The 12,087-nt window shown below is 46.0% G+C and overlaps 1 protein-coding gene across 2 annotated transcripts in view; it reads left to right on the top strand.

Moving 5' to 3' along the window:
* Positions 1-10,194, top strand: part of CCDC85C (coiled-coil domain containing 85C) — a 216,840-nt gene extending 206,646 nt beyond the window's left edge. For both annotated transcript variants that reach the window (XM_048485462.1, XM_048485461.1), the window contains 2 exons: positions 3,928-4,026; positions 8,221-10,194. In XM_048485462.1, coding sequence (XP_048341419.1) covers positions 3,928-4,026; positions 8,221-8,310 — 189 coding nt within the window. In that variant the 3' untranslated portion in view covers positions 8,311-10,194. The remainder of the gene's footprint in view (positions 1-3,927; positions 4,027-8,220) is intronic.
* Positions 10,195-12,087: the final 1,893 nt, after the last annotated feature.

The following is a 12,087-nucleotide window of genomic DNA, read 5'->3' as shown; positions in this document are numbered from 1 at the left end:
GGGCGGAGAGACCGGGTCAGGAAGAAAGATAGCAACATTCGCTGGACATCTCTGTCTTTCCTAGGGTTGCCACTTTTTTTCTGGCCCGGCTCCTCTGTCTTCAGTAAAAGCATGACCTGCAGGGATTAAACAGATGGCTTTATCTGCATGCCAGGGAAAGCTTTATCACCTTAATTATTTGCACATCACTGCATTGTTGAAGGCACAACAGCAGCCCCAGGTTTAAAACAAAAAATAGCAATGCTTAGAGAGAAATGACCAGCTAGGATGCCTCCCTTCCCCCAGCAGAAACCCTGCTCCGTTGCAGACAGATGTCCAACAGGTGCAGCTCATGCACCAGTGCATTTTGATGTACTAAAACCCTAGTAGGTTTCATATTGAAAACAGCTCCCTCCAAGCGCAACTTGCGAAATGGTCATTAAATCCTGAAATCATACTTAGGTGTTACTGTAGGGAAAGAGACGTTTAGTTTGTTCAGTGGAAAGTTTCATGCTGGTGATGGGGGCGGATTACATGTGACCGTTAATTAAGCTACCTCAGTCTGACCTGTGGATTTGTCCTGTGGATGCAGGCCATGTTTGGCTCCCAGCATGACGTTTCTGGGGCCGCGCGCTGGGATTTGATCGTCCAGGCTGTTCAGTACCGCAGGCGTACCGAGGCCAGAAGAGTTAGTTCCACATTCTGAGCCCAGCTGGATCAATAATTAATTCTTTCCTTTTCATCAGAGTTCTAGTTTTTGTCAGCAGCCGGTGTCTTTCATATCCTCTTCAGTGCATCACCCTCCTTTTATCAGGGGAAGGGGAAGCAAAATGGAAAGAGTTATTTTAAGCCAGGCTGCCCATTCTTTGGGCAGAGTGGTCCCAATATATATCAGCAAAGTGCCGCTTTCAAAGTAGGTTGAGGGCCTGAAGAAAGTGACCTATTTTGTGTAACCGGAACGTTTAGCACAAAGCAGGGCGAAGAGACGTCAATCCCGTTCGGGTGTCCTGTTTCTAAGTGGTCAATCTGCAATACTTCAGTGAAAGGCGAAACGGAACCCTGTAAAGTATCTAGCACTGCTGAGGACATTGTGTTCCTGCTCCAAGAGAATCAAAATCCACTGCATAATTAACCCAAAATTGCCTCAGGAGAACCCAGCTTCTATAATCCGAATGATAAATTGTTGTGCTTTTGCTAGCAATGGGCACAGAGAGCCCTGGCCACTTAATATACTTGTTCTGTTCTCACTTAGCTCCCGAGATTGCCCTCTCTACGTTTTAAACATTATTAAGGATGCTTTCAGGGCCTGGAAATGCACTTTCCTCCTCCTCCTCCTCCTCAACAACGTAACAATAACAATAATAAAGCTGTGAAAGACTATTGATTTCTGATTCATAATTTCAGATAGGTAGCCATGTTAGTCTAGACTTGCCAACGTTGGGTTGGGAAATTCCCGGAGACATTGGAGTGAAACCCGGGAAAGGTTTTGGATTTGGGCGTCTTAGTTCATAGTTCCATGGGAATGTCAACTCAATGCACGGCAGCTGTGAAAAAGGCAAACTCTATGCTGGGGATGATTAGGAAAGGAATTGATAATAAAACTGCAAGGATTGTCATGCCCTTATATAAAGCCGTGGTGCGACCGCACTTGGAGCACTGTGTTCAGTTCTGGTCACCACATCTCAAAAAGGATATTGAGGAGATAGAAAAAGTGCAGAGAAGGGCAACAAGGATGATTGAGGGACTGGAGCACCTTCCCTATGAGGAGAGGCTGCAGCGTTTGGGACTCTTTAGTTTGGAGAGGAGGCGTCTGAGGAGGGATATGATTGAAGTCTATAAAATTATGCATGGGGTAGAAAATGTTGACAGAGAGAAATTTTTCTCTCTTTCTCCCAATACTAGAACCAGGGGGCATCCATTGAAAATGCTGGGGGGAAGAATTAGGACTAATAAAAGGAAATACTTCTTCACACAATGTGTGATTGGTGTTTGGAATATGCTGCCACAGGAGGTGGTGATGGCCACTAACCTGGATAGCTTTAAAAGGGGCTTGGACAGATTTATGGAGGAGAAGTCAATCTATGGCTACCAATCTTGATTCTCTTTGATCTGAGATTGCAAAGGCCTTAGCAGACCAGGTGCTCAGGAACAGCAGCAGCAGCAGAAGGCCATTGCGTTCACATCCTGCATGTGAGCTCCCAAAGGCACCTGGTGGGCCACTGCGAGTAGCAGAGAGCTGGACTAGATGGACTCTGGTCTGATCCAGCAGGCTAGTTCTTAAGTTCTTATGTTCTTAAAGGGGGTGGTTTGGGAAGAGGAGAGACATTTGGGGTACAAAATGCCATAGACCCAACTCTCCAAAGCATCCATTTTTTCCAGAGTCGCTGATCTGTGTAGATTGGAGATCAGTTTTATTCTGACAGATCTCCACGCCCCACCAGGATTTTGGCAACGTAAAGCCTCTCCCTTTTCTTTATTCCCTTCCACTTTTCCCTGTAACTGACTCTCAACGTTTTCTGCTTCTAAAATATATTCTGTCCTCACTAAGCCATTTTCTTTTTTGGTTAAATTACAAGGTCATGAACGTCGAGACCCTTTTACTTTTTCTGTGAGTGGCCAGGTTTTATTTCTTCCCCTGTTTTGCACAAAGGACACTGGTTAGGCGTAAGGACGTTTGTACTAGATGAGACCAAAAATCTATCTAGTACAGCATTCTCTTTCCAGTGCTGGCTGATCAGATGTCCTTGAGAAGCAGGGCAATGGTTCTGAAAACAATTCACTGTCGTTTGTCCCCGCCATCTGGAAATGAGAGGCAAAGGTACGATTGGTACAATTCAAAATGCCCAACTGTTGTCATTTGAATATGCAATTATCCTGTTAATACAGACATTTTAAAAGCGTAATTGAAAATTGAAAAGTATTAGAATACCTCTTAAGAAAGCATCCAACAGATTGTGTTGCGTTATTGAACTTCTGCAGAGAATACAAATAGCTGCCGCCACTATCTGTTTATGTTTCCACTTGCACACCACTAGATCCAAGCCATTGTCAGGCTGTAATCTTTACAACAACCCTGCAAGGTGGGTAGGTCAGTATTATTATACCCTCACTGCCAGTTAGAGGTTGAGAAAGGTTAGCTTGCATGTGGCCCCATTAGTGAGTTCATGGTAGAGTCAGTCTTTGGACCAAGGACTTTGTTGTTTGCAGTTTATACCAGCTAGAAGAAGTAGTATTTGGATTTATACTGCACCTTTCTCTCCTGTAAGGAGTCTCAAAGCAGTTTACAAACTCCTTCCCTTCCTCTCCCCGCAACAGGCAACTTGTGAGGCAGGTGGGGCTGAGAGAATTCTGAAGAACTGTGACTAGCCCATGGTCACCCAGCAGGCTTCATTTGGAGGAGTGCAAAAACAAACCCAGTTCACCAGATAAGACTCCACCGCTCATGTGGAATAGTGGGGAGTCAAACTTGGTTCTCCAGAACAGAGTCCACCACCCGCGACTACTATACCACACTGGCTATGATTTATGAGCAGGAAATGTGGGCAGCAAGTCAGACTGTTGATCCTTAAATCCTTACTCTTCTCTGCCCAAAACTGGGCAAGTTCAGGGATGTAAACGCAAGATCCTTTGATGATACGCTTGGTGGTTCCATGTGTGTACAGTGCAACGAGTAAATCACATTTGTCCTTTCTTGTTTACTGTGAGTTCAAGTTAACTGATGTATGTGGATGAAACATTTAGCTGGGGTTGCAATGGGGGGGGGGGTTTCCTGCAACACTCTGACCCACTCCATGTGTGTGCTTTGAGATCTTATGTCCTTGCGCCCCCCCCCCCCCCAACATGTACCCAACTGCTTCAAGATGTATCGGGCGTATTGCTGGAGACCTTTCTGGCATCACCGTGCGCAATGTCATTTTATAATCCCATGTCCAATGTGTTTGTCTATAGGTCCTCGAGGTTCATGAGAATTTGGACAGGCAAATGCAAGAAAACTATGAAGAAGATCTGAGCGAAAAGGAGAAAGCAATTGTTCGTGAAATGTGCAATGTAATGAATCCATTTTCAGTCTCTCATTTCATTCGCTGGCTTCTTTGTGGTGTTTTAATCGCGTTAAGAGTCTTGTTTTCCATGCATGCAGCTTCGTTTGCTTGTTTTTCTTTATAAGCTCCCCCAAGATTGATTGACAAGGCGATGGAATAACTGTGAGGACTAGTAATTGTTGCTTGTGGGTAAGGAGCGGAGAACTTAATTTTAACACTCCCAGAATGCCAGGATACAGAAGATATTGGAAGTTATATTGACCTGGAAAGCTTAAATCAGGGGTGGCTTACGTAGCTTCTCCCAAAGAATCTTGGGAATTGTACTTTGGTGAACAGCTGAGATTGCAACAATATCCAGCCTCTTCCAGTGGGGACGTGCCACACATTCCGCTCCATTCTAGAGAAAATGTGGCTTAAACACCAATTTGTTGTCGAAGGCTTTCACGGCTGGATTCAACTGGTTGTGGTGGTTTTCGGGGTTGTGTAGCCGTGGTCTGGTAGATCTTGTTCCTAACGTTCCTAACGTGTAATAGACTTCCCTCTGTGATACACCTCTGAAGGTGCCAGCCACGGATGCAGGCGAAACGTTGGGAACTAGATCTACCAGACCACGGCCACACAGCCCGGAAAACCCACAACAACCAGTTAAACACCAATTCCTTAAAAGGAAAGGCACATGGAGGCGGAGGGCACCTTGTGTGGGGTGTCTTCTCCACACAAGATGTCCTCCTAGCCTACCAGTAGAAAGGCCTTTCACGGTAAGTATCCAATGGACCATTCCCCCAGCCATTTCAGTGAAGGAAGCTAGTTACGTTATGCAAAGGAATACGCACATGGATAAGCTTTCTCCATTTAAAAAGGCTAATGGGAGAAGCTCAGATTTCCCAGACCCAGACCCGGCCATTGCAAGCTTGGTATATACACACTAAGCAGATGGGTGATCCAGTGACTTACACATAAACTACTTTTGAAACTGACTAATGGCATTCTCTGTGGCACAAGTGTCTAGTTATTTTTTTAAGGAGGTCAAAAGCCTGCCTTGCGATGCACAGTTGCAGCCTGATTCTATGTTTATTTAGAATCACATCTCATGACGTCCATTTTGAGCGTGTCCATACTTTATCACGCAGCTGTCGTAAGAAGGTGTTTCTCGTTTTTAACTGCTCAAGGCCTGTACCGTTGACATGGAGAATCCTGGCCGTCTTCAGAGAAGTCCAGTGGCATCGTTATGTAGCACTTACAGCCACCCTAGTAGAATTTGTGGTTTAGACCCTACTGCCTGTCTAGTTAAAAAGGACGAGTGAGACACCACTGAGCCATGTAATTTGTGAACTTTGTGGGTTTGTGGGATGCTGTAGGGAAGTTAGTCATAAACAGAAGGCCCTCTGACGAGACAGAAGAGGTACGATGTTTCTCATCTCATAAAGACCAGAACACACGGAAAAACGTATGCTAAAAACCCACAGTAGAACATTCCCCTGAAACCCAGGTGGTTTTATGTCAGCCCGGCAGCAAGTCCTGTGTTGCGATCGCTGCGTTTAATCCCCCTGCAGGATGTGGATTTTTGTGCGACAACCAAATCTTGCTGTCTTTCAAAATGGCCACCTTGCAGGTAGAAATCGAAGACCACACCTTGGTCGCTCAGTTTCTTTAAAACAAAAACAAAAGTTGTTTGCACAGCCTGGAAGGAGCCAGGTATTTTACAGTGAAACAGTTTTCTCAAGGACATTGTGGATACTTCCTTGTTTGTGGTCTTGGAAATGAGACCTGCAGAACAGAGTTTTCCTCAGTCTTTGCAAACTGGGCTGCTTCCTGGAGCTCAGGTCTGTTTAAAGTGCCCGTCAAGTTGGGCTCTGGCATGCTGCCATTCCTAATGAAACCTCCCTGCTATTCAGTATTCGTTGTACTGGCACAAAGTGGGGATTAGAAGAGGGAAGCACATGGCGTGCTTTTACTTCTTTGCCCAGAGGGTGATTAAAATGTGGAACTTGCTGGCAGAGGAGGTAGAAAAAGAAGGGAAAATTTGGTTTTTGTACCCCGCTTTTCTCTAAGGAAACCTCAAAGCGGTTTACAATCCCCGTCACTTCATTGGCCCTGAGGCCGGCTTCAAGCCTAAGCCAAAGGGAAAGTTGGGGTGTAAATGCTTTATCTGGCTTGGGTTTCTCCTAAATTGTGGCTGGCCCAATGCAAGGAGGAGGTCACACCTTGGGCTTAATTTTTTGAATGGAGCCTTTGAGGAAAGGTTGATTTTCAAGGCTCGAGTTTCAACCCTGAGCCATCATCTGTACACTACATACTGAAAGCCAACATCAATGTGACTAGAAGCCCCTACAGAAGAGGAGGTCTGGTTAAACTGGTCCCCACCCCCAGGAGTCTAATTGAATCCTACTTTATTCCAGAACACTCTAGGGCAGTGATGGCGAACCTTTTCCAGACCAAGTGCCCAAATTGCAACCCAAAACCCACTTATTTATTGCAAAGTGCCAACACGGCAATTTAACCTGAATACTGAGGTTTTAGTTTAGAAAAAACAGTTGGCTCCAGGGTGTACGTTACTCAGGAGTAAGCTTGGTGAAGCAACCGTGCAATGCTTTGAATGGGTGAATCATGACCCTAGGAGGGTTTACTCAGAAGCAAGCCCCGTTGCCAGCAACTGAGCTTACTCCCAGGTAAAAGATCGTGCCCAGGCCAGCCTAGATGTGTGTGTGTGTGTGGGGGGGTGATTTTCCACCCCCCCCCATGATGAACTCCCCCCATAATGAACTCTGGGCGCGCGTGCCCACAGAGAGGGCTCTGAGTGCCACCTCTGGCACCCGTGCCATAGGTTTGACACCACTGCTCTAGGGGATTTTAGGATTCCAAACACTTTTTCTATTGAGGTTGCACAGTGTGGACTATTCAGCCCCTCAAAGCTATCATCAAGGTTGCCCCTTGATGATCTGCCCTGCCAGTGCCAGTGTCCCTGAGAGAGTTCAGGGAGAACTTGTGAGGTAGGTGTCCCTGACAGAGTTCAGCGAGAACTGTGACTAGCCCAAGGTCACCCCACAGGCTTTATGTGGAGCAGCAGGGAATCAAACCCGGTTCTCCAGGTTAGAGTCCATTTCTCTTAACCACTACACCGTGTTGGCTCCTGTGTAGTGATTGCCACAGCCAAGAGGGTTCGACAGATTCATGGAGGGCAAGTCTATCCATGGTTACTAGCCATGGTGACTAACGGGAACCTTCACATTCAGAGGCATTCCACCTCTAAATCCCAGTGCCAGGAGGCCGCAGCACTCTATGCCCTGTTGTTGGACATTTGGAGGAAATAGTTGGCCTCTTGTGGAGCAGGAAGCTGTACTAGGTGGACGTGGTCTGATTCGGCAACACTATTCCTATGTTCTTATGGCCAAGGCAGAAGTATGTTCTTAATTGGGGGGGGGGGGGAGGAGCACCGCAAATCCAGAGAAGTCTGTGGTTAGCTTTGGGGCCTTGCTGCATTTCTGCTATGCTTTAAGCATTCACAAATTATACTGCAAGAGACCCTAGTATGTGAAGTGCAATTGCTTCCCCCACCCACCCCTTGCTTCACTACTAACATTTGTAGATATTTGAAGGGATGTCATGTTGGTGAGGGAGCAAGCTTGTTTTCTGCTGCTCCAGAGACTAGGACCAGGAGTCATGGGTTCAAGGTGAAGGAAAAGAGATTCCACCTAAACATCAGGAAAAACTACCTGACAGTAAGGGCTGTTTGACAGTGGAATGCACTGCCTTGGGGTGTGGTGGAGTCTCCTTCTTTGGAGGTTTTTAAAGAGAGGCTGGATGGCCATCTGTCAGGAGTGGTTTGATTGTGTATTCCTGCATTGCAGGGGGTTGGACTTGATGGCCCTTGGGGGTCTCTTCTATCTCTCTGATTCTATAATTTGATGGAAGGGAATACAATTTTGGGGAATTTTCCCAGCAGCTGACCTCGTACTGAACTGAGCCCAACTTACTGGTTTGATACCATTACCTAAGGCATGTCTCTCGTTCTAATTTCAGAGGGCTTTAATAGGATCAGCATTTTAAAAGAAAATTAGCCAAGTTATCTCGGAGATTGAGTGCCATCTAGTGGATCAAAGAGAAATCTCAACTCTGTTGCAGGATTTCCTTGGAATTGCAACGTCTAGCTACTGTAGGGACTATTTATTAAGCCACTTTTTCTCTTCTTGTTTGCTTGCAGGTTGTCTGGAGAAAACTGGGCGATGCAGCGAGCTCCAAACCATCGATCCGACAGCATCTTTCAGGAAACCAGTTCAAGGGTCCTTTATAAGAGCCCCCTTCCTGCCAGGCTGGGAATGAAAAGAAGACGAGACACGAGAGACTGCTCTTCTTCTGGCTGCCAGGGTTATATATATTTTCTGTCCTGTTAACTGTTTATAGTGTAAATAAGGCAGCTGAAGGCGTAGCCTGGAGGCTGTGCTGATCCCTAACAATGTTTAAATGAGTGAATAACTATCCTCTAATGGCAAACTTGTATCAGTCGTGTCGTAGTGAAAAACCTGCTTTTGTTGTGCGGTCCAATGTAGACAACACCTAAACCCAAGTGAATTCCTAGGAGGAAAAATCAAGGAACCTGTGGCAGAGGTTACACTGTCTGGCTTTGACCTGTTTAACCATGTTACAACCCAGCCACTCGCTCACAGCGTGGTTTGGGGGAACACCCAACAAAATGAAAACACGGAAATTGGACCGCTTTTAAGGGCGATTCTCTGTCCTGAGATCTTTGGCTGAGGTTTCTGACCCATCAAGCCAGACGTTAGTCCTGTAGCCTGTCCGGCGTTCGGCGAACATCCTGTGTTTACTTCTTGTCTAGGACAGCCCAAAACAACAGCAGACACAGCTGAGAAGCAAGGAGTTGGTCGGGTGTCTGGCAGGCCAAAGTGTGTGGTTGCTGAGCCCTCTTCAACTAGATGGGCCACAAGTTTAAAAGGTCTGAGCCGCAGCTGTTTTATATGCAAACATGTGGCACACGTGGCACTTTCCACATGAGAGCGAGCCACTTGTGTGAAGAAAACCCCGTCTTGCATAACCAGTCTGTTTTCATGCAATTAAAACTCCACAGCTTTCCAAGTATGCATGGCCTCAACAAAATACTCCCTTACGCAACTTCCCCTCACAAGTGGACAGTGGAGGCTGTTACAAAGAATGACACGGCTCCTGTGCCTCTTAAAAGTTGTGTCGTAAAAGGAAGTACTTCCAGGTGCGCTTACGATCCTTGCCCCCTCGGGTCAAAATTAACCTTTCTATGCTTCTATTAACGTTACCCCTTCGGCTGCTGGAAATTTGTCTTCCTTTAAATCACTCTCCAGCTTACATGAGTGTTTCTTTGTTTGTGCAGAAGTTAAATCCCTGTTGAAAAGAAAGAGAGACACGCGAAATGGTCTTTTAGCGTTCCTCGGGACCTGCTCTTGTAATGTTCAGTCCTTTATATGACAACGGTGACATGAAGAGCCGACACACAGAGAGTTCCAATCAATCATGTCGTCACTGAAACGATACACACAATTCAGTGATTGCAAGCTGAGGTGATAGTCATCCAAGCTGCAGCCAGAACTGCTGCCGCCATTCCATTTTTTTTCCTTTGAATGGTGGGCTGACATTCTGTTACAATGGAGCAGTTCTTTTTGTAACCCCCAAGCAAGATTTCAATCCCCTTTCCCAGTCTCGTCTAATCACTGAATATTCATAAGCTTCCCTTAAACTGTTGCAGAACCATCTATTAAATCCCATGTCTATGAAATAATTTTTACCAGAGGAGCCCGTAGGCTTCATGCTCCCTCTTTGGAAGTTTGCTTTAAATTGTTGTTGTTGTTATTAGTTCCAGGCTCCAGCTGGCATATTACAACTGCTTCAGAATGGTGCAGTTGGTTGGACCAGTAAAACTAGGTGGATGCTCTAGATTGGTGTTTACTAATATCGAGTACTATACATAGATCTCCAGCCCATAGGTAAATAGTTGGAGACGTTCTCTCAAAAGCTATCCAGTATATCTCCCTCTTTTGTAGATGCTGCTCCTATATTACTTGCTCCTTAAATATGGGCTTTGCCTTCCTCGTTGGATTTACAGGGTAATCCCATCCTCAGACGCTGGATATATTTCAATATGAGTTACATCCTGGGATTGTCCTCAGGGAGAAATTGGTCTAGAGCAGTGGTGGCGAACCTTTGGCACTCCAGATGTTATGGACTACAATTCCCATCAGCTCCTGACAGCATGGCCAATTGGGGCTGATGGGAATTGTAGTCCATAACATCTGGAGTGCCAAAGGTTTGCCACCACGGGTCTAGAGCATGCAAGATTTCTGTGTCCCCTCTCCCTCTCCTCCTCTTCCCATGGGGAGCAATGAATGAGAGATCCCAAGTTCAAATCATTAGGAATTGCCCAGTCCCTCTTTCTCTCCCTGCCCCCATGAGGTGGTGGCAAGTCAAGGCTATTCCCCTGCCGTGCTTTCCAAAGGGGCTCTTAACTCATCAGGCTCTGGAACAACTCAGGCTGCAACAGCTTGGCTTTGCAACTTATATCTGGGGGCCTCTTTCCCCGCGGGTCAACACCGTGAATTCCGCCTCCTGTGCTTTATTTATCATACTGTTAGAACAACAGATCCTTACTCGAGACAAAAGTTCAACTCAGCAAAAGAAACGATAGAAACAAATACGGGAGGCGAAGGAATTACAAATGTGTTTTTTTTAGACAAAGAGATGTAATTAACCTAACAGTAAGAATATTATAACAAGAGGGAAGGTGGAATAATGTAGCCTGATCTCGTCAGGTCTTGGAAGCTAAGCAGGGTCGGCATTTGGAAGGGAAACCACGAGGGAGTCTCTGCAAAGGAAGGCAACGGCCAACCCCCTCTGCTTCTCATTTGCCTTGAAAGCCCATTGCTGGCGTCACCATAAACCTCCTGCCACTTGATGACATACTGCACAGACAAGGTTGTCAGTGATCAATAAAGCAAAACACAAAGCAAAGCAGCTGACCTTAGTTATTTCCAGATCCACTGGAGGTAATCTTTTAAAATAATGGCTATAGCAGCAGAAGAAGCCTGTTTAAGCGAATGGTTCTCCCTCTGGAGAGTGAAGCTGATAGAAGCTCAGGGATGTATGTTGGAGCCAGTTCACCATGGACAAGGCAACTGGGTTCAGCATTTTCAGACTGAGGACCAACAGGCGTCCACACAACTTGGGATGCAGTGGATGCATGATGCAGAACTAAGATTGATGACACAGCTTGGCATGCATCCACTATTGCATCTCTCTGCATAGGTGTCCTTCATGCTTTATATCAGTCATAGCAGCAGACACAGGAAATAGGCAGCAAAGACTATCAAAGTTGGATCTCAAGTCTTCTTGAGTCCTATCTGGTCAGTCGTTTTGCAAATATCTTTTTTGTTCTTGGCGTGGGGAAGATGACGGGCCTGCAGATCTGGTCCCGCTTCCTCCACTGAATTTGCTAACCGTTGAGGGCTCACTGCGGTTGAATTGAGAAGTGAACAAAACAACAAAATCTAGCTTACACTACAGTCCAGTTTGGCTGGAGACAGAAGAAGTTTTAAGAATGGAGAAACCAGTAAGACAGAGGCATTTATTCTTCTGTGACATAGACGTGCTTCTGTTCCATGTCACCTGCTGCTGTCATTTTTCAAAGGTTTCCTTAAAGATGCATAGCCAGTTTGCCAGGGACGATAATGGCACGAGGGCAGAAATCATGGGCAGCAATGGTTCTTTCATACCACTTCTGGCACTCTGAAACAACATGCCTGCGAGATGTTGTGTTGAAGAGGACTGTGATCGGGAGAACTGAGTTTGATTTCCCCACCCCTCCCCACAAAGCCTGCTGGGTAACCTTGGACTAGTCACAGTTCTCTCAGCCCCACCTGCTTCACAAGGTGTCTCCAGTGGGGAGGGGATTGTAAGCTGCTTTGAAACTCCTTAAAGGTGGAGAGAAGCAAGGTATAAAAACCAACTCCTCTTCTTCCAACCCCAGTGACCTCTGTTAGTATTCCAGATTCCTTCTCAGTACAGTATAGGATCTTTCTTTGGCCTGTTG

The sequence above is a fragment of the Sphaerodactylus townsendi genome, linkage group LG02, assembly GCF_021028975.2.
Source record: "Sphaerodactylus townsendi isolate TG3544 linkage group LG02, MPM_Stown_v2.3, whole genome shotgun sequence".
In the NCBI taxonomy this organism is placed as follows: domain Eukaryota; kingdom Metazoa; phylum Chordata; class Lepidosauria; order Squamata; family Sphaerodactylidae; genus Sphaerodactylus; species Sphaerodactylus townsendi.
Note: the sequence above shows the minus strand (reverse complement) of the source record. Positions and strands in the feature narration are given on the sequence as shown.